The 19,990-nt window shown below is 38.1% G+C and overlaps 1 protein-coding gene across 1 annotated transcript in view; it reads left to right on the top strand.

Annotated features, from left to right (window-relative positions):
- Window positions 1–19,990, top strand: part of Cpne8 (copine 8) — a 166,950-nt gene that overhangs the window by 131,772 nt on the left and 15,188 nt on the right. Inside the window, exons 14-16 of the mRNA XM_028753660.1 lie at window positions 2,242–2,288; window positions 7,161–7,342; window positions 12,801–12,928. Of these exons, the coding sequence (XP_028609493.1) occupies window positions 2,242–2,288; window positions 7,161–7,342; window positions 12,801–12,928 (357 nt within the window). The remainder of the gene's footprint in view (window positions 1–2,241; window positions 2,289–7,160; window positions 7,343–12,800; window positions 12,929–19,990) is intronic.

The raw sequence follows: 19,990 nt of genomic DNA on the forward strand, positions 1-19,990 counted from the left end.
TAGCTCCAAGGGTGAGCTCCAAGTTCAGTGAGAGAATTTATCTCAGAAAATAAAGTGGAGGACAATGAATCAGGATCAACCAAACAAACAGAATGGGTGAACACACACACACACACACACACACACACACACACACACACTCTCACACATACACACAGAAAAATGAAAAACGGAGTGGGGGAGGGAGAGAGAGAGATCAACATCAGCACCAGCAGAAGGTGTCTGTTCCTAAAATCTAAGGAAAGTTGATTTGAAATGTAGAATTCTAATTTGGTATTTAAAATATGCTAAAATGATGTGTTTTCAAAGCTCCAGGTCACTTTCATCCTTAAGGAGTCTCCATTTGAATAAATAACAGACATGCAGATGCTTCTGAGATTAGTATTGATAGCATAGTTGGCAGAGGGCGAATTTACATTAAACATATGATAATGTCCTGATATCTTTGTGACTAAGAACATCCGTCCTTGGGAAGGTGTTAATTGACATTCTAATGTTGGCCTTTGTTGTTGTTGATATAGAAAACTACTGAATCTTGTGAGCATCATTTTTCTCACGTGTAAAATATATAAAAACTATAGAACTAATATTCCTTTGCAAATTATTGTTAAACAGAGATAATGCATGTAACTGGGCATCATAATGTGTACATTTAATTTGTATGTTATCCCTTGTCTTTTTCTGTTATGATAATATTCTTGGGACCCTGCCCTCCCCATATGGAAATTTGCCCAAGGTCATAAGTGAGTTACTGAGACTCAAATCTAGTTCTTTCAGACTCGGCCCCAATGTTTCTGTGTCACCTTGTCACCCTGCATTACAGCCTTTTGCTGTGACACACCAGTGGGCTGGGGTTGGTTGTTCTTCCAAGCCCCTCACAGGGAGTCGGTTATCTGGAATGGTCTCCCATATGTCTCCCTCCATTACTTCTCTGAAAGTTGTACTCATTTTGATTCATGCTGATCAGAGTGAAGCTCCCAGGGAGCCTGTATTCTTAGCCTCTAAACCTGATTTCTGCGCTGAGTAAAACGTTCCTGCACGGCTATAAAAGGAATCTACATCAACTTTGTTATATCTAAATATGAAAAGTTGATCACTCCTAAGGGAGGGGTATGAATTTAATTCAATCCCAGAAGTGTATGCAGGAGCCTTGAGACTGAATCAGAAGAAGGCAAAGTCTGCTTGTTAGGATAGTATGAGAGGCCTGATGTGCAAGAGACATAGACCATTGATGTGTAAGCCTCATCCCTACAAGTATGGATGCCATGATAGGCATCATCATCACCATCATCATCAGTATATGATATTTGAAGACTTTGAATAGTTCAGTTTGCCAAGAGTATTGTTTTTTACAAGAAGTACTCGAAATCTTTAAAATATGCTAAATATGTTCTTAAAACACAAGATTATTTTTCCTTTTTGATTAACTGCTATTTAAACAGCACAAGGAAGGGAGACTCACAGCTATGGTTACATATCACTGTGATTATGAGACTGCCTCTTACTATGACTTTGTTATTGGAAAGAAAGGAACTGTATCACGAATGTAAATAGTCATAAGTGTACCCAAAAGGAAAATGCCTACCTATTTAGTTTATAGTAGAACAAAAAAGAGTTGCAGGAGGGGAGGGGGTGGAGGAGAAGAAAAGAAACAACAAAAATAGCTCACTCATTTAAAAGAGAAAAGAAACTGACCAAGTGAAATAAATTTACGTATTGACTAACTGCTGAGTATTTATATGTGTGTGTGTGTGTGTGTGTGTGTGTGTGTGTGTGTGTATAGTGGAGGGTACTATGTCAGCTTGATGTAGAATGCCACGTGAACTACTTCAGTTTTCAGAAACATAGAGGAGGGTCCCATCTCCAGGGCTGATGGTGTAGAGGTGTTACAGTGTTATAGGTAGTTTTACTGATGGTTTCTAAGGCAGCAATTACCAATGAGTGCTGGACTTGAAACCTCCCAGTTGCTTGTGTAGACTCTACACTCAGCCACTTGCAAGTTTCTTGAGCTCAAAACCGAGCTAATCTGATTGAAAGGACATTTTTATTTTCCAGTAATTGGACAACAAGGATAGTTCTAACACACTCTCACCTAGTACATCTGCCTGTGTGATGTGGTCTAATATATATTATATATTATATTCGTCCAGACAACGTGTGATGCTAAGAGTCTAACACAAATAGACGATAACCTGCTTGGTGCGGCTGCTTACTTGGTGCTGTTGTTTGCTTGTATTCTAGAACACAGATCAACTTCACGGTGGCCATTGACTTTACAGCATCAAATGGTGAGTGCTACCACCAGTGTCTGGTAGGTGTCCCAATTAAGTGACAAGTTTTTATTGTCATTAAAAAATTTCATATAATTTTTCTTTATTTTAACCTTCTACAACCGTCTAGACATGCGAAATGCACAACAACCATGAAAAGTACGACAGATTAATTACATGTTGATCCATTTTGTCATTTCACATGTCTTTCAAAGGAATAAATATTCTAGATGTCATTCTGTATCTGAACCATTTTTCTGAAGCATGTCTAACCATACCTCACACTCAGCCTCTGTGTGTACTTACTGCTGTAAACAGGATTCAGCCATATTTCTCTTACTCACTTTTAAATGTCTTTACGTCTAATTCATTAAATAGGATCAATATACAATGTTTTTGGTATGGACATTAATGATTCGTGTGAAAATATTTTAAGGAGGAAAAGTAATGGAAATTTAATTTTATCTCAAACCAAGTTTATTTTGAATGGAATGACTATTTGAATCGGTTATATTATGTCCTAAAACCCTGGGCCTTATTATTGTCTTTTACTTCATCTATTTGTGTGTGTGTTTGTGAAGAGCTCACATGTGGGACAGTGAGTGGGCTCCTGTCAGAGGTCAGTAGACAACTCTCAGAAGTCAGTTCTGTCAGTCAGAGGTGAGATCCAGGCTCACACACCTAGCACTGTTAACCTCTGAGTCATCCTGCAAGCCCTCATTGTTTCATTTTGCCAAAAGCTGCCATTAGTTGATATTTGCCTACAGGTGGTTTTCAAACTACCATAGTTTACTTAGAAACAATTCAACTTTACAAGGCAAGAAGGCAGTGCAGTTTCTTTAGAGGCTTTTCTCAAAACTTTTTATTTAATCCTCTTCTCGAACTTAGTAGTACTATGTGATATTCTTCAGTGACGCTAAGCAGCTGAAGCAGCAGCAAAATGCAGCTCCCTGGGTTACAAGATCAGGAGAAGACTGAGGCTGCCCTGTGCAGTTTGGAGTTGCTGAGATATGTTGCAGGATTAGGAGTGTTAGGTGTACTTTTGACTTGCAGTATCTTCCTCATCCACTGTGTTTATAAGATAATGCCTGTCTCAGTTAGGGTTACGATTGCTCTGATAAAACACCACAACCCAATCAAGTCTGGGGAAATAGGGTTTATTTAGCTTGTTCCTCCATAGAGCTGTTCATCATTGGAGAAAATCAGGACAGGAACTCAAACAGAACAGGAACCTGGAGACAGGAGCTGATACAGAGCCCATGGAGGGGTGCTACTTACTGGCTTCTTCTTCATGATTTTATCAGCCTGCTCTTTTTGTTTCTGTTTGTTTGTTTTGGTTTTTTATTTTTCAAGACTGGGTTTCTCTTTTGTAACCCCGACTGTCCTGGAACTCACTCTGTAGACCAGGATGGACTCAAATTCAGAGATCCATCTATCTCTGCCTCCTAATTGCTGGGATTAAAGGCATGCACAACCACCACCCTGTAAATAGCCTGCTTTCTGACAGAACCTAGAATCACCAGCCCAGAAGTGTGCCTACTCATGAAGGGCTAGATCCTCCTATACCAATAAGTAATTAAAATGCCTTATAGGCCAGCCTCACTCTCTCACTCTCACTCTCACTCTCACTTGTGTCAAGTTGACATAAAACAAAGCAGCACAATGCCCTAGTGCATGTTGAGGAAGCTCTGTAGATTTTCTTTTTCTAATTACACACTGTGTCTACAGCTATCCTATTGTCTCTTTATGTTTCTCTTACATTGACCCACATTTCACAGATAAGTCTTTTAGGAACCAATCAGCACCTAAAACACACCTAAATCCAACCTGCAAACCTAGTTCTATAAAACATTTTCCTAATAATCCATGTTGTTGACTCATTCGTAAGAAAGCTAGAGCTACAGGTAACAAGGTCAAATTCTACTGGCACAATTCTTGTTGTGTGTGAAAATTTATTCTTCAGCATTATGTCTTCAGATAGTAATCTTGACTTGTGTCTATCAAATATGGCCCATACAAGTAACTCAGCTTAAGTCCAGTGAGTTGAAAGAGCTAGTCACTGTTCTATGTGTGGATTTTAGGCCAACTAAGAGAATCATTTGTTTTCAGCAGAAAGACACCACAACTGACACTCACTCGAGACAATGACAATCCAAACAATGTGTAACAAGCAATTGAATCAGCAATTAAGAGAACTACCTTCACAGCTTATCTACTGACCCTCCATTCCAAGAAGCTTCTTGGATAGAGTCTGATAGATATTTAAACAGTAGTTAATGCCAGTCTTTCACAAGCTGTTCCCAAAAATGAAGAAGGAAGAGCATCTGCCCAACTTTCTCTGAGATCATTACTACTTTGATGCAAAAAAAAAAAAAAAAAAGACAATAACATTATGAGAAAAGAAAACTTAAAAAAATTACCTTTCATGTACACATGTACATAAAAATACTCAGTAAGATAACTGAAGCCAGCAATGTATGATGATATATCATCTGCTCATTTGTTTTCTAATTTTCTCATATTCACAGTACTACATTATATTACTTAATTTTTAAATATTAAAATTTTGAAAGTGAACCTCCCACGGTACTGAGAAATCACTTGATATATTTCTATATGTCTGTGGTATACACTTTCTAACCTTGTAGAGGAAATCTATGAAAAACCTACCCTTCACATCACCCTGAAGTGTGAAAAGTTGGATGACTTCTCTTGAGGTGGGAAACAAGACAAGAATCTCTAGCCTTAGCCAGGCAGTGGTGGCGCACGCCTTTAATCCCAGCACTTGGGAGGCAGAGGCAGGCGGATTTCTGAGTCCGAGGCCAGCCTGGTCTACAGAGTGAGTTCCGGGACAGCCAGGGCTACACAGAGAAACCCTGTCTCTAAAACGAAACGAAACGAAACAAAACAAAAAAAGAATCTCTAGCCTTTCCTTGTCCACATTGTAGTAGTTGTTATTGTTATGGAAGTTAGACAAAACAATCATTTAAAATATTGATACTGGAGATAAATGGAAATGAAATGAAACTTCTTTCATAGTTATCCTATACGTGCAAAATACTGATAAATCCACTAAAAATGTGTTAAAAACTAGTCATGAATCATGAGTGGAGCAACAACATAGGATAGAAGATACATACAGACAGACATTAATTCTCTTCCTATATTCAGCTTATGCTAAACTAAAGACATTCTCATAAGAATGTCAAGAGAAATTATATATCAAAATTTAAAATTTTTATTTTGGATTATAAGACCATCTTCCTCCAAATGATTGACAGATTTGATATGATATCAGAATCCAAACGGTTTTATTTTAGAAAAGGAAGACAATTTATAAAGTTACATGATATTGCAAAAGTTTGAGAAAAGCCAAAGCAAATGAGAAAGAAAAACACCAAACGTGATTTGATGGGGGAAAAAAAGGTCTTTTTCACAAGTAGTTAGCCACGCGCAAAGGGATAAAAAACAGACGTGTTCCAAACTGTTTAATGGTAAAATATTCAGAAAAGAAAAAAAATGCAACAACAACCATAAAAAAAACAAAAACAAGAAAACAAAATGACTAAATGCAAAACAGCCTCGATGGCTGTGGCTGTAGCATCCAATTCCTACATGTGACAGCAGTGACATGCTCAATGTAAGGAAAATAAAGTGAGTGGTATCCCAATTACAACATTCATGTTTCAAATCATGCTATCCAAACAGACAGCAAGTCAGAAGTGTTGCAAGCAAGGTCCACAAAACCTTTAAAAATTCAATAGAAAGCTATTCAAAACTTAAAAAATATAGGCCAATGGAGACAGCAAGATGACCAGTAGCTAAAAGTGCCTCCTGCCAAGCTTGAGTTTGGTCCCCAGGACCTGAATGGAAGATAGAGAAAAGCAACTCCCCCAAGTTGTCCTCTGACCTACACACACACACACACACACACACACACACACACACACACACACTATGTCACATGCACATAAGCAAATAAATAAATAAAATTAAGAATAGGTAAATAATGTGAATACACTCTTGCTCCAAATGAGATATATAAGAATTATTCTTGACGTACTTAGACTTCAGGGTACATAAACCAGAGCTATACACACATACTATTCCACATCCATGAAGACAGAAAAATCAGTCTGGTGACCCATATCACTGAGAACTAGAGAAACTGGACCCTTCACAATACTGTGGATGTTGATTGTTTAGCTGCTTTGGAAAACAATTTGGCACTCGCTCAAACTGTAGTATTCAGAATATTCGTATAAACTGGAAATTTCACTCCATGATATAAATCCAAGAGAAATAGAGACATATAGCAAGAAAACACATATGTGAATATTCTTAGAAGCATGGTAGCTAAAAGTCAAAATGTTGGGGGAAACAAACACTTGTTGAGAGGCTTGTGAGACATGAAGTCAGGCGTTCAGTCAGTGATGGGTTCCTTGTTATTATAATCATTGCTGCTACAGCGTATGTTGGATGTCACCCAGGAAAGACCATTTCCATCTTTGTAAGCATTGTTGAAGGCACAGGGAAGATTCTGACAAGGTCACAGACTCAAAGAGCTGAGTATTTTTAATTGCCAGTTTTGTGGAGCAGAACAAAAGAGACATGGGGGCAGGGAAAGGAAAGGCAAGAAGAGCCTAGAGAAACAAGAAATAATGTTTGCTGTGTATGAGACATAACTAAAAAAGAGAGTAAATGCAGGACAGGGTGAAAGGTACAGCAGGAAAAAATGTAGAGACTGAGGAGCCAGGTCTGGACGAAAATGCAGCGTAGGGACAGGCAGAAAATGGTAATTATGAATATTTGAATCTGAAAGAAAAACTACAATATTGTTACAAATCTGTGGCCTGACAACTTACATTCTAATCCATTTTGTGTCCATAGGAAACCCTGCCCAGCCTACTTCTCTCCATTATATGAACCCTTACCAACTGAATGCCTATGGGATGGCACTGAAGGCTGTAGGAGAAATCGTCCAAGATTATGACAGCGATAAGATGTTCCCAGCCCTTGGTTTTGGTGCAAAGCTGCCTCCAGATGGAAGGATATCTCACGAGTTTGCCTTGGTAATGATGCCTTAAAACTATTTGAGAGCTTGAAAACAAAAAACCCAAAAAAACCAAAAACCTCTCTTGCCAGATATTTCAGTTTTGATTTTTCTGTTTCTCCTGTGATTGTTTGTGTAGGAAGTCTTGTTGACCATACATTTTTCTCAGTTTTCATAATAGCTCGCTTAGGAGAATGACCTTCATATAAAAGACAGATTATCAGTAAATCGGCCTTCATCATGCACGATAGGTCTATTCTGGGTATTCATTACTACATGTCAAATGTCTCTAAAGTGAAGAGATGTAAAATAACGCAGGTGTGTTAAGCCCATGCTCTACGCATCGGGACAGCGATCACAATATAACTGGAGAAGCAGATTGGTTCATTTGCTTGTTTTAAGAATCAGACCTCAGCATTTGCGCATAAATCTCGCCTTTTATCTCCTTTTCTTCTTCTTCTCTACTCTTATCCACTCTTGAAGCCCAATCCATAAAACTGTGTACTGCTAAGAATGAGCTGTTCATTATTTGACCTGTAAGCTCTCCTTGAAACCCAATTCAAAATTTCCAAGATAGTTGTCATAGCCTGTGAAATTTATGAAAAAAAAAAAGGGCCCTGTATGTTGTTAAAGAAATAGGAGTAACATTATGTCTAATGGTAATAAACCAAAGTTAGTATTGCCTAATGGTTGTATTCTCTGTTTTCAGAGCACTTTTGTTTTCCTGGCTAAAATAAACACTATTAATAGGTCTTCTCTGAGATAATATTAGCGCATATACAATATCACTTTAATCGTTTTTAAGAGCCAAAACTTGATTTCCTGCAAACTTTGTTGAAGAAATTAGTTTTAAAATCCTTTTATAATTTCTTAAAACTTAGTCATTAAGGGAGAAATATAATCTTTGTAACAGCTAAAATGTTTTAACTAATCTGATTAGTCCAAACCATATATTCTTATAAAAGATAAGGCTTTGGGTTCCAAAGCAATCTTATCATCCCCAGCCATGAGGAAATCATGTGCTACTTCTCATGACAGGAGAACTAATTCAGAAAGCAGCCTTTTAGCAATCCATTGTGATAAGCAAACTATAGCGTGGCTGTCTTTCCACTACCAAAGGAGGGAAGATGGTGACCTTGTAGTTTTAATTCCAGAGGAGGAGAAGAAAGAGTTCCACAGAAATACAAGCCCCCACTGGAAAGGTGAAAATACTGATCACAAAGCCAGCTTAGAACTACCCTAGTTTGAAAGTGTTCCCTTAAGGCAGATATATAATACACTTTCTTCTATGCCTAAAATCACTAATGAGTTTTCATTTTAATTAGCTTATCCCTTTCAAGGGAAAAGAGCATCATGAATTCTTATTGAAAAGAAGATAAAATAGGTCATCTCAGAGCTGGAGAGATGGCTGAGTTAGAAAAAGTGTTTGCTGTGAAAGCATGAGGACTTGAGTTCAAATCCCTAGCCCCCATGTAAGTAAAATCACTATAGGAAGCTGGGCTCACTGGTATCCTCGTAATTCCAGCACTGTACATAGAGGCTGGAGGATCCCTGGGGCATTATAGTCAGCAAGGCTAGCAAGAAATAGTGATTCCCAGGTTCATCAAAAAACCCTGGCTCAGAAAATAAAGTGAGATGCCACTGTAGAAGGTAACCAATGTTAATATCCGGCCCAGGCACTTGTGTATGCACACACACACACAGCCACACATTCACACCTATATACACACAATCTAGGTAACCTGCAATTAATATCAAAACCAACATTTGTGTGCTAAATGGTAAACTTGTATATTTTAAATTTTAGACACATTATATGTTAATTTCATAATGAAGAAATCTTTTATTATCTTACTATAATCTTTTTACTTGTTCCTTGATATTTAAATTCATGTATATGATATATGTTCACATAGCCACACCCTCTTCAAATACTCCCATATCAACATACCCTTCTCTGAGGAAAATTGGCTGTCCATCCCCCAACAGGTATCAGCTGGCAATAGCTCCTTGGCGAGTTTTGTGTTCTCTCTCTCTCTCTCTCTCTCTCTCTCTCTCTCTCTCTCTCTCATCCTGGAATGTTGATTGGCCTGGCCTTATGAAGGTCTTGTGCTGGCAATTACAGCTGCCCTGAGTTCAGGAGTGTAGTGGTCCTGTTACATCCAGAGAATACTATCTTGCAGAAGTCCTCCCCAACACCCCAAACTCTGGCTCTTAAAATCTTTCAACCCCTCTTCTGTGTGGTTACCTTAGTCTTTGGGGAAGGATATTTGATATAAATGTCTCCTCAGGACTGAGCCATCTCCAGTTACTTATTCTCTGCACTTTGAACAGTAGACAGCCTCTATATCAACCACTATCCAGTATGGGCTTGGAGGGGGAAGGGGAGGGGGAGGGGGAGGGAGGAGCTTCTCTAATGATGGCTGAGAGCTGCACTAGTTTGTGGGTATAAAGATAAATATTTAGAAGGAAATTTAATATTATGTCTATTTAACCAAGTAATGGTAGTAAGCTCTTTCCAAGGGTCTGTGGCCTTTCCAGGTTATGGACCAGGTTTGTAGAAGCAGGTATAAAATTCTCTCCTGTAAAGCGGGCCTTATAACCAATCAAAAAGCAGGTGGTTACATCCATAAGTGTAATACCACTATTACATCAATAGGTATATCTTATCAGGCCCGTTGTTACTATATAGCTTGCAGAGTTCACAGCCAGATAGTAGTGGGAGATTGTGCATGTGCTCTCTGATATAAAACAAATGCAAAATCATAGGCTAACCTAAACAGTCAAAATTAGGTTCTCCATATGCATGTGTAGCATTTGTTTTTTTCTGGGAGGTATTTTGAAGTTAGCTTTGTTTGCTTGTCTATTTTTCATTTTTGTATTGGCCACTCTTCTGTTTCTGTGAAAAGACACCATGACCCAGGCAAATTAGAGAAGAGAAGATTTATTGGGGGCATACCTTCAGTTCCAGAGGGATGGGAGTCCATCACAATATCACGATGGGGAGGCATGGCAGCAGGCAGGTATCATGCTGTAGCAGCTCCCATCTTAAACTGTAAACAGAAAGCAGAGACCACAAAATGAGAATAGCATGTGGCTTTTAAACCTCAAAGCCCACCTCTAGTGACCTACTTCCAGCATCGAGGCCATGCCTCTTAAGCCTACCCAAACAGCGCCACCAATGGCGGACTGAGAATTTCAGTATATGAGCCTATGAGGGACATTTTTACTCAAATCATCATAGTTTTAGAATATTGTATAAGTGTTAATCAATTAAAATATTTAAAAGTATATAAAGCTGAAAGGGAAGAATGAGAATAAAGCCCTTGTTCCTAAATAACAAGATTGAAGGTGTTAATCATGTCAGGCTCAGTTTCTAAGCTCCCTGTTTTTGCAAAATATTGGCCATGTCATAAATGGTGACATGAAAGGATTAAGGGATCAAGTCCTCAAGTCCGACTTCTTAGAGTAATGGTTTCTATCTCTCTTACACTGTGTGACCTTGGATGAAATAACAACCCAGCATTTCCATTTCTTTATGTGTTAAATAGAACAGCATGCTACTGACCATTTTAACCTACTAAAGTTTTAGACCCCGACCCTTCAGTATATAGAATTAAATAAACCTCAGTTGTAAATGATCATTTATCGTGATCGTCTAGGTAATAAGCATGAATATTAGAATTACTGATGTTTAAATACATTTAAATTATTGATGTTTAAAATTATGGTCACTATCTATAGTTGCATGTATACCTCACTTCCAGAGGTGCAGCTGAATTGTCCTTACATTGAGAAAGCTGCTCTCTCTTTTGTACCTCAGGCTTAGCAGATAGGGTAGAGGAGAACACATGCTAAAGCTCCTGAGGCTTTGTCCTTCTCTCTCTGGTTAGTCATTCTGGGGAAGTTGGCTGCCATGTCATTGGAAACCCTATGGCACATATATTTGCTGTTTTAGAGTAAAAAAGCTCATGCCAGGCTTTTCAATGGCTACAAGTCGCACCAGCGTCTTAACCCAGCACAGCATCGTGCGATATCCTGTTACCGAACGGCTTACCCCGACTGTTCCGGAATTTCTACATATATAAGAGACAGTGTAGATGACTGATTGATGCCAAGATAGAAAGGGACAAATGTTGTCGAAGTTTTTAATCTCAATCCAGAATTTCTACCCCAGTTAAAAGACACAAGTATCATATTTGCAATAAACCTCAATCAGTACAAGAACTGGGCAGATATCTATCCTCTAGGCTACTAGATCCATTTCTCAGCCAATTGTCTGATTATATTATTTGCCGTGTTTCCTCTGCACTGCTCTTAACCCACTCATGTGTCCATGCTTTCATGGCTCACCTAATCTGTGGTGACTTCCTTCTCCATTCACCTTCTTCTCCCCCTTGTGGTTTTCTTCTGACCCTAAACCTGGGAACCCTAAACCCTGCCTAAATCTCTTCTTCCCAGCTATAGGCTTTCGGTATCTTTATTCACTAATCAGAAATAACTTGGGGGCAAGGTCACATAGCATCATGTGGGACTCTATCATCTCTGGGACAACCAGGTCTTGGGGCCATGCACTTAGCATTACAATACATAGCAAAAGACCAAGCCTCAACAGGAAAAGTACTAGAAACAACCCAATAGATAAGAAATCAGTAATTAACATGGTCTTACTTGAATAACTTGTGAAATGTGGACCAGGAATTAACTTTGACATTGCCTGGGCATGGGTGGTGTGAGGAAGGAAGACTGTAGTCTTTATATAGGCATTGTTCCCAGAATAAGGACTTGCTACTAACCAGCTCCATTCACTTCAACTACATTGATATCCTCTTTGAATCTGCCTCTTATTTTTCTATTTCTCACTTCAAGTTATATTTCTTATGATCCTTACTCCAGGCATAGCAAGGTGGCTGTGGCCTGAAAACTGTGTACATAGCAAATATTTTGCTTTTTTCTGCTTTTCAAGGGAAACAGAGTTGATAACATTTACTTTTTTTCAGACTGTAATACATGATTACTACCTGTATTAAATTGGAAAAATGTACGCTATGTTAAGGATATGGAGTGAAAAACCACTAGGTACCAAATCACCTAGAGATAAATGCAATTATCATTAGTTTTCTCCTTTATGGATTTTTAAATAAAGTCTCTGTATGTGCACAAACTTATGTGGAATTGAGATACCTTTGATTTTAAACTGTCTAATGTGCTTCTCGGGTCATTTTGAATTTTTACACCCTCTCCTTCCCAAATTGTATATATGCATTCTTTAGATCATAATATTATGATCTGTGTAATATTGATGGTTGACTAGTTGATTCATCAGTATGTGTGTGTGTGTGTGGGGTGCTACTATATAAGTTCAAATTATCTTTCTCCATGTCATTGTGTTTATCATTTTAGCTGGTTTTCATGTAGACTAATTGCTTTTGGTTTTTTGTTGTTGTTTACTTTTTTTGCCCATAACTTTCTACAAGAATGGTAACCCTCAGAATCCTTATTGTGATGGCATCGAAGGTGTCATGGAAGCTTATTACAGAAGTCTGAAGTCTGTGCAGTTGTATGGGCCAACCAACTTTGCTCCTGTAATAAACCACGTAGCGAGGTAAGTAGAGAGCGGGACAGGTGTTTGTGCTGGTGCAGGCTGATGTACTGAATCGTGCTGAAACTGCCCCATCACAACATCAGAATTCTGGGATCCACAGGCCTACTGCTCATCACCTCTGAGAAGGTTAAGAAGTAGATGCAGGGTGGTCACCCCCAAGTAGTCAACAATGCTTTACAGAGAACTTTACATCAGTTTATTTTTTTAAGTATTTATTTATTTGCCTATTTGTTTACATTCTAATTGTTGCCCCTCCCTCTCAGTCCCCTGTCTTGAATTTCTACTCCAATCTCCCCTTCACCACTGAGAGGGCAGTCCTCCCCCATATCACCCCACCCTAGAGTATCAAGTCTTTGTGGGATTAGACACATCCTCTCCTATTGAAGGCATGGCAGCTCTCTGCTACATATGTGTCAGGGGCCTCAGACCAGCAATATATGTTCTTTGGTTGGTGGCTCTTCTTTGGGAGCTCTCAGGGACCCAGGTTAGTTGACACTCTTGGTCTTCCTATGGGGTTGCCATCTTTTTGAGGGCCTTCGATTCTTCCTCTAACTCTTCCACAAGGGTCCCCGACCTCTGTCCAATGTATGCCTGAGGATATCTGCATCTGTCTCAGTCAACTGTGGGGTAGACCTCTCAGAGGACTGCTATGCTAGCCTCCTGTCTGCAAGTTCAGCATAGCATCATTAATAGTGTGAGGAATTGGTGCCTGCTGATGCGTCTGCCACTGGTCAGCCAATCCTTCAGTATCTGCTTCATCTTTTCCCCTATATTTCTTTTAGGAAGGACCAATTTTGGGTCAAAATTTGTAAGTGGGTTGGTGTCCCCATCCATCCACTAAGGATCCTGTCTGGCTAATGGATGTGGTCTTTTAAGGTTCCATATCCCCACTGTTGGGCATTTCCGCTAAGGTCACCTGCATTGACTCCTGGGAGCCTACCTCATCCAGGGTCTCTGGGACTTCCTAGAGAATCTTCCATCCCCCACCTCCAGCAGCTACATAGTTCTACTTATTCTCCTGGCCCTCTGAAACTCTCTTGTCTCTCCCCCTGATCCTGCCTGATCCTACCCCACTGTTCCCCTAGCCCTCCCCTCCCCACTCAGATCCCTCCCTCCCTCTACCTCAGGAGAAGCATGCACAAGTTATGTTAGGACCTGTCCTTTCCAACCAAAGAAAGTGTTTTCTTTGAAAATAATATGTGAGCACAAACACATCTGATGGCAACCTTAAAATGTCTAACTGATTCATATCAATGTCACGTCCTGTGGTGGCATAAAAATAATGAGATACTCCCATTAAGACAAGTGCTTTCTTTCTGAGATATATGGGGCATGTTCTTTCAACCTCTCTGATGTTAATGTAGAAGCTAATTTTATAAATTCCCAAAACTCTCCTGGTATGTAGTACACATTACTGAAAAGAGAATTTGCTTATGACAGACTGCTTGTTCTGGAAAAAAAATGTTAAAACATAAAGTCTATTTATACATATTAATGTTTCATTAGTACAGAAATGAATTAGATATCACTTTCCAAATCCCACAATATTCCCTGAACATTTGGATTTTCACTGCCCTCCCCATTACACGTGACCAGAAAATTCGTGTGTTTCACATTACATGGGATGTGGAAAAATACACAAAAAGTATCTCAGCAATCAGGGTTGATCTCAGACTGACAAAAGATGTATGAGGCCACTTCTCTACGGTGACCCTTTGCCTTGGACTTCTCAAACACTTCCTTCAACGATTTCTGTTAAAGTAAGAAAACCACATTTCATCCTTATTTATTCAAAACAACACACACTGATTTTTAATGACAATGGCACTTAATTTTTACCCCCTTTTCTCTCTGTTTCTCCATGGTGTTCTGTTCCCAAGTCATTCATGTCTCAATCAACTATTTGGTCATTGTTTTTATTTGAAATTTATATTGACTTACCAAGTTGCGTGTAGGAGAAATGTTTCATTTTAAATCAGTCTAGGGTATTGATGGCTGCCAAGAAAAACAGGATCAAAAACATATTGACGAAAAAGAATTTTAATTAATTCCCTAACACTACCACGCACATCAGTTTTTAATAAAAGAAACATAGAAGAATGAGAGAATTTATTTATTTATATGGATTCGTGCCCACTGTTATAAATATGCTAATGAGTACTTATGAATCATTTCTGTGTTTTTGTCCTGCTAATATAAAAGTTAAATTTAGATATAAAAATGTATATGCTTCTCCACTTCTATTTAAAAACCAGTATTGGACTAGGGAGATATAACGTGCTTGCTATGCATGTATGTGGACATGAATTCTAATCTCTAGAACCATGGTTCATGTCTGCAACCCCAGTGCTAAGGGAGGGATGGCGAGACAAGAGGATACTTGGAGTTCATTGGCTAGCATCCTAACTAAACCAGTGAACTCTAGGCTCAGTGAGAGATCCTGTGTCAAATAATACATGTGCCAAATGATTTAGATGACACGTGACATCAGTCCCTGGCCTCCAGTTCACTTCCACAGGTGAGCGCACTGCACTCACACATACACCACACACATACAAAACAAAATGAGACAGAATAATGTTAAACACAATAAAACAACGGATCTACAGTCTCTACAACAGGCTATTGCGATTTCTATGTGTTGTTTGACACTTTCCAAATCTCAAATATAGAAGTTACTGTTAGCTAAAGCTTTCAGCTCCTTTATTTCATTAAAAAAAAAAAGCCACTATCATCTAATATACTTAAAATGGGAGAAAACAGCCAAAGCTGGATTTTTATGATCTTTCTTTCCAGAACAGTAGGAAGTTCAACCTCATCACCTTTTCATATAAATACCTTGAATAAATGCTTTTCCCATTTTCTTTACCTTTAAAATGATGTTTAATTTTAGTTCTGATATTTTATTAAGATAGGAAATTTCTGGCTGATCAAAAATCATTGTCCTAAAACTTCATCTGGCAAAAGATGAGACTATTTGTTTCTTTGTTCAAAGCATCAGCATGGTTAACAAGTGCGTAAGCTCTGTTCCTACAAAGGTTCTTGAATATGTCTTCTCTAGTGAATACATTTCAACAGGAGAACAGGACCAGCATCCCATATAATCCCATAGGAAATTAATATTAGCAAGTGCTGAGTGGCGGCTGGCATGGACTCAGCTGCTAGAGTCTAATATACTAGAAGCCCTATGTATATCCCCAGCACCCCATAAACAGAATATGGGGTACATGCATGTAATTTTAGCTTTTGTGAGAGGAAGCAATAGTTTCAAAGTCTTAGGTAATCCTCAGGTGCATAGCAAGTTTGAGGCCAACACAGATACATTACACCGTATCTCCAAAAAACAGTGTCCACCAACTGATTTCTGATATGCTAGTATCAGATGTTACCATTAAAGCCTATTTGTACCTAAGTCAGAGCAAATACATATCCATATCTTGTCTGTTTGCTTGTTGTATTCTTCAGGAGTGTTTCCTGGTGAGATAAAGTTTGGCTGTTTATTATAATATCTATCGGCATTTTTAAATTCTTTTTGAGGATGAGCAGTTTTGTACACTTGCTCAGTTTTGGACTGATTTCTAGATATCAAACTGGCTTTGAGATAATTATGGGTTGCCAAAAACGTGAAATAGGAAAACACGAAGAGTCAAATTCACAGCATTTGTGGTTCTGTATTCATTTAGTCACTTCAAACACCCTGCTTCCGATTTGGTTCATACCCAGAGGTTTTTACTCAGTATGGTTCAACAACTGTTTCAAACACCATAAAAATGCATCTTAACGTCCTTGATTCCTATGTGTATCTAAATAAAAGCACCTTAGCCTGACATCAGAAGGCTCCAGTGTCTAGCTAGCTCCCTACTTGTCCAGCTGGGTTTCCCTCACAGACAGCAATTGACATGGCTGGACATCTTGGTCTGCCATGTCCCCCACACTTGTTCATAGTGAATATTAGTATAACCCCACTCCATTTTCAACTTGACATCTTTCTTTTTGTTTGTTTGTATTTAATAGTGAGAAGATTCCAGGATCTAGATAATCAGTTTAAATTAACTTTTAACTTGTTAGAGGCTGACATTTTTATTTTTGGAGTTTCTGCAATTAATTTCAAAGTCATTTGAGAAACGCATTATGCCTGATCCCGTCCATCTGTGTGAATAGACAGTGAAAGCATACTGAATCGGGAGTCTTTGCTAAGGTTATGACATCTCTGGCAATAATCTGTGTGCCTTTGCACACATTGATTTTTCTTCTTCACCGTAGTTCCAGAAGGTACCAGCCCTGCTGTTGTTTTTGTTTTTTTATTTTTGTTCTTCTGGCAGATACAACATAAATGTGTCAAATGACCATTTATATGGACTAAAACCCAAACCACAATAATCAAACCCAAAGTTATGTGTTGCTATATCTTGTACCTTTGACTTCTTTAATCTCTGCCATGGGGGTTAAAAACATGCAGAAGGCTGAAGGGATTGCTCAGTGTTTAGAACACTGGCTGGTCTTCCAGAAGACATGGGTTTGATGCCTACCATGTATATGGCAGCTCACAGCCATCTATAACACTAGTCTCAATAGAGATGATGCCCATTGTTGGTACCAGTGCATAGATACACATACAGGCAAAACATCCATATACATCAGACAGACAGACAGACAGACAGACAGAAAACAAAGAATAAACACAGATGGAAACAAAACACACCTTCCCATTTTTGCAGGGTCTCTTGCTCTTCATCACAGAGGCAGTTTGGGGTGGCAACTTTGTAACACAGAGTTTTCTCATTTTATTGATGAAATGTTTAAATGTGTATCTGCCTTTCTTCGATACTAAACAGAGACACAATCCATTGTAAAAATGATAATCTAATTATTTAAATGAAAAATGCAGGAGTCGGCTTCTTATCTTTTCTTCATGCCTACTGTGTTCCTGTGTGCTAATGAAACACTAGACAAATACGTCACAAATCTGAGTGAGCCGTTTCTGGACTTTTATGTAAAATGCACTGGGAACTGGGAAAGAAACTTCAGATGAATATGTTTAAATCCTGCAACTCTGACAAAGTTAAATTTTTCTCTCAGATTTACCATAGTAATGTTAACATATAAATTATAGGTTGGCTGTACTCCAGAACAGGTAGTGATATGGCTTTGCTAAGGGTTTTAATTACCCAGTTCACTGAAGGCTCCATTAGGAAGGAAACTTCTGTAATATGATTTGATCTACAAGCCCATGTCTCCTTGTCACTTTCTGAAAAGAGCCTGCAGTGTGTGGTCCACCAGAAACTTCCTTCTTCATATCTCCTGAAATGTATTATTTCTATCCTAAGTATTTAATATTTTTACAAAGAGGATACAATGAAAATATTTTTTGTAGTATGAGATTGATTTTGTCTGAAATTTAGACTTACTCTCCAAATAAAAGATGCAATTATAGAGCAAATGACATAGAAATAGAGTAGTTTCAAAACATTAGTTTTCAATTAATATTTTAATTAAGCACTAGAATAAATTGGTCAGCTCTCAAATAAAATGGGATTTATAATCATTTAAAGTATATCAAGCCTCCGAAACATACGCATACTTTAATAGCATTAATTATAAAGTGTTAAATTTTTATAAGTATTATAAACAGCTAGGTTCCTATGAATTTTAAGATGAATGGCAATCTACAGAGATAATTTAAGTTTATTACAATCTGCTCCAGTCTCTCTCCCTCTCTCCCTCTCTCCACATACTGTGAACACAGCCTCTCTGCTGAGTGAGATTGAACCTGCTAAGCCATTCAAAGTGGGAGTTTACATTCACAAAACCCCACTTCTGTAATGGGATAATGTAATGTAAAAAGCTTCCATTTTTAGCGGCTTTGATTTCTCTAAAATAGAATGAAGTGTGCTTCTAGAAGCTTTCCCATAACTATCTCCAATACATTATATTTCACATTAATCACACAAAATATAAAACTCTGCATTGAATTAGAGTTGGTAGTAGATGCTTTTTCTTTTTGTTAACAATATGACTGTTCAGATATTAAATACTGAATTCCAGCTGGAAACTGTAAAATTGCAGGGTTTTGTTTGTTTTTGTTTTTGTTTTTGTTTTTAAGCAGAAAGGATAACGGGTTTCTCTGTTTGGGGTTGTTCCCCATTGATTGCATTGATGTGGACTCTTTGGTGTTCCTGGTCAGTGGCTTCTACGAGTGTCTGTGAATGAGTCCTGTCAACATTCATCTTATCAATGGCATGAGTACATACTAGTTTTGTTTGTACCTAAGAAACTTGCAAATATTCTTATTCATATGATTCCCAAATTGACTCCAATATGATATATTGTTTGCACCCAAGCTGTTCAAGCAGGATCGGTTAAGGTCCGTTATGGTGGGATCAATTTCTCACTCAATATAATTTTTAAATTTTTTTTCCCTGTGGTCTGGTTAATATATTTAGAGATGCAGGCCAAGGTCATCTTGTTTCCTTCCCTGTCTCCTATGAGCTACGTAAGACTCACTCATTGCTGGATATGAACTAGTTTATGTGGCCAGCTCTAGTCCAGTGAGAGAGCCAGCATGCACACTTACACACATGCACGCATCTACACATGCACACATATGCACATATACAGGTATATGTACTTGTGCACACATGCACACACATATGCACACTTAGAACTGTGGATATATTTTCTATTTGGCTTTTTGTTGAGGCGAAGGCTCTGTAACATATAAAAGGATTGTTTCCATATGTACATGTCCATGGCATTAAATATATTTGCAGTGATATGCACCATTACCTTTGTGAAGTTCAAATTAATAATTTAGCCATTGCTTAATTTACAAAATGGTGTTATATACTGAGTACCATGCATGTAATTAATACATATAAGAAATACTAGCATAATAAATATTACTGTGAAAATTTTCAAGAAAATCAAGTTCTGATGATTTAATTTTTGAAGAACTTACACAATTATAAATTGTTTTCTTAGTAGGTCTCTTTAAACCCTATATCCAAATCTTATGTTTTACAAGAAAGAAAGAAAGAAAGAAAGAAAGAAAGAAAGAAAGAA

Source organism: Grammomys surdaster, unplaced genomic scaffold (genome assembly GCF_004785775.1).
Source record: "Grammomys surdaster isolate TR1022 unplaced genomic scaffold, NIH_TR_1.0 125953, whole genome shotgun sequence".
Classification (NCBI taxonomy): Eukaryota; Metazoa; Chordata; class Mammalia; order Rodentia; family Muridae; genus Grammomys; species Grammomys surdaster.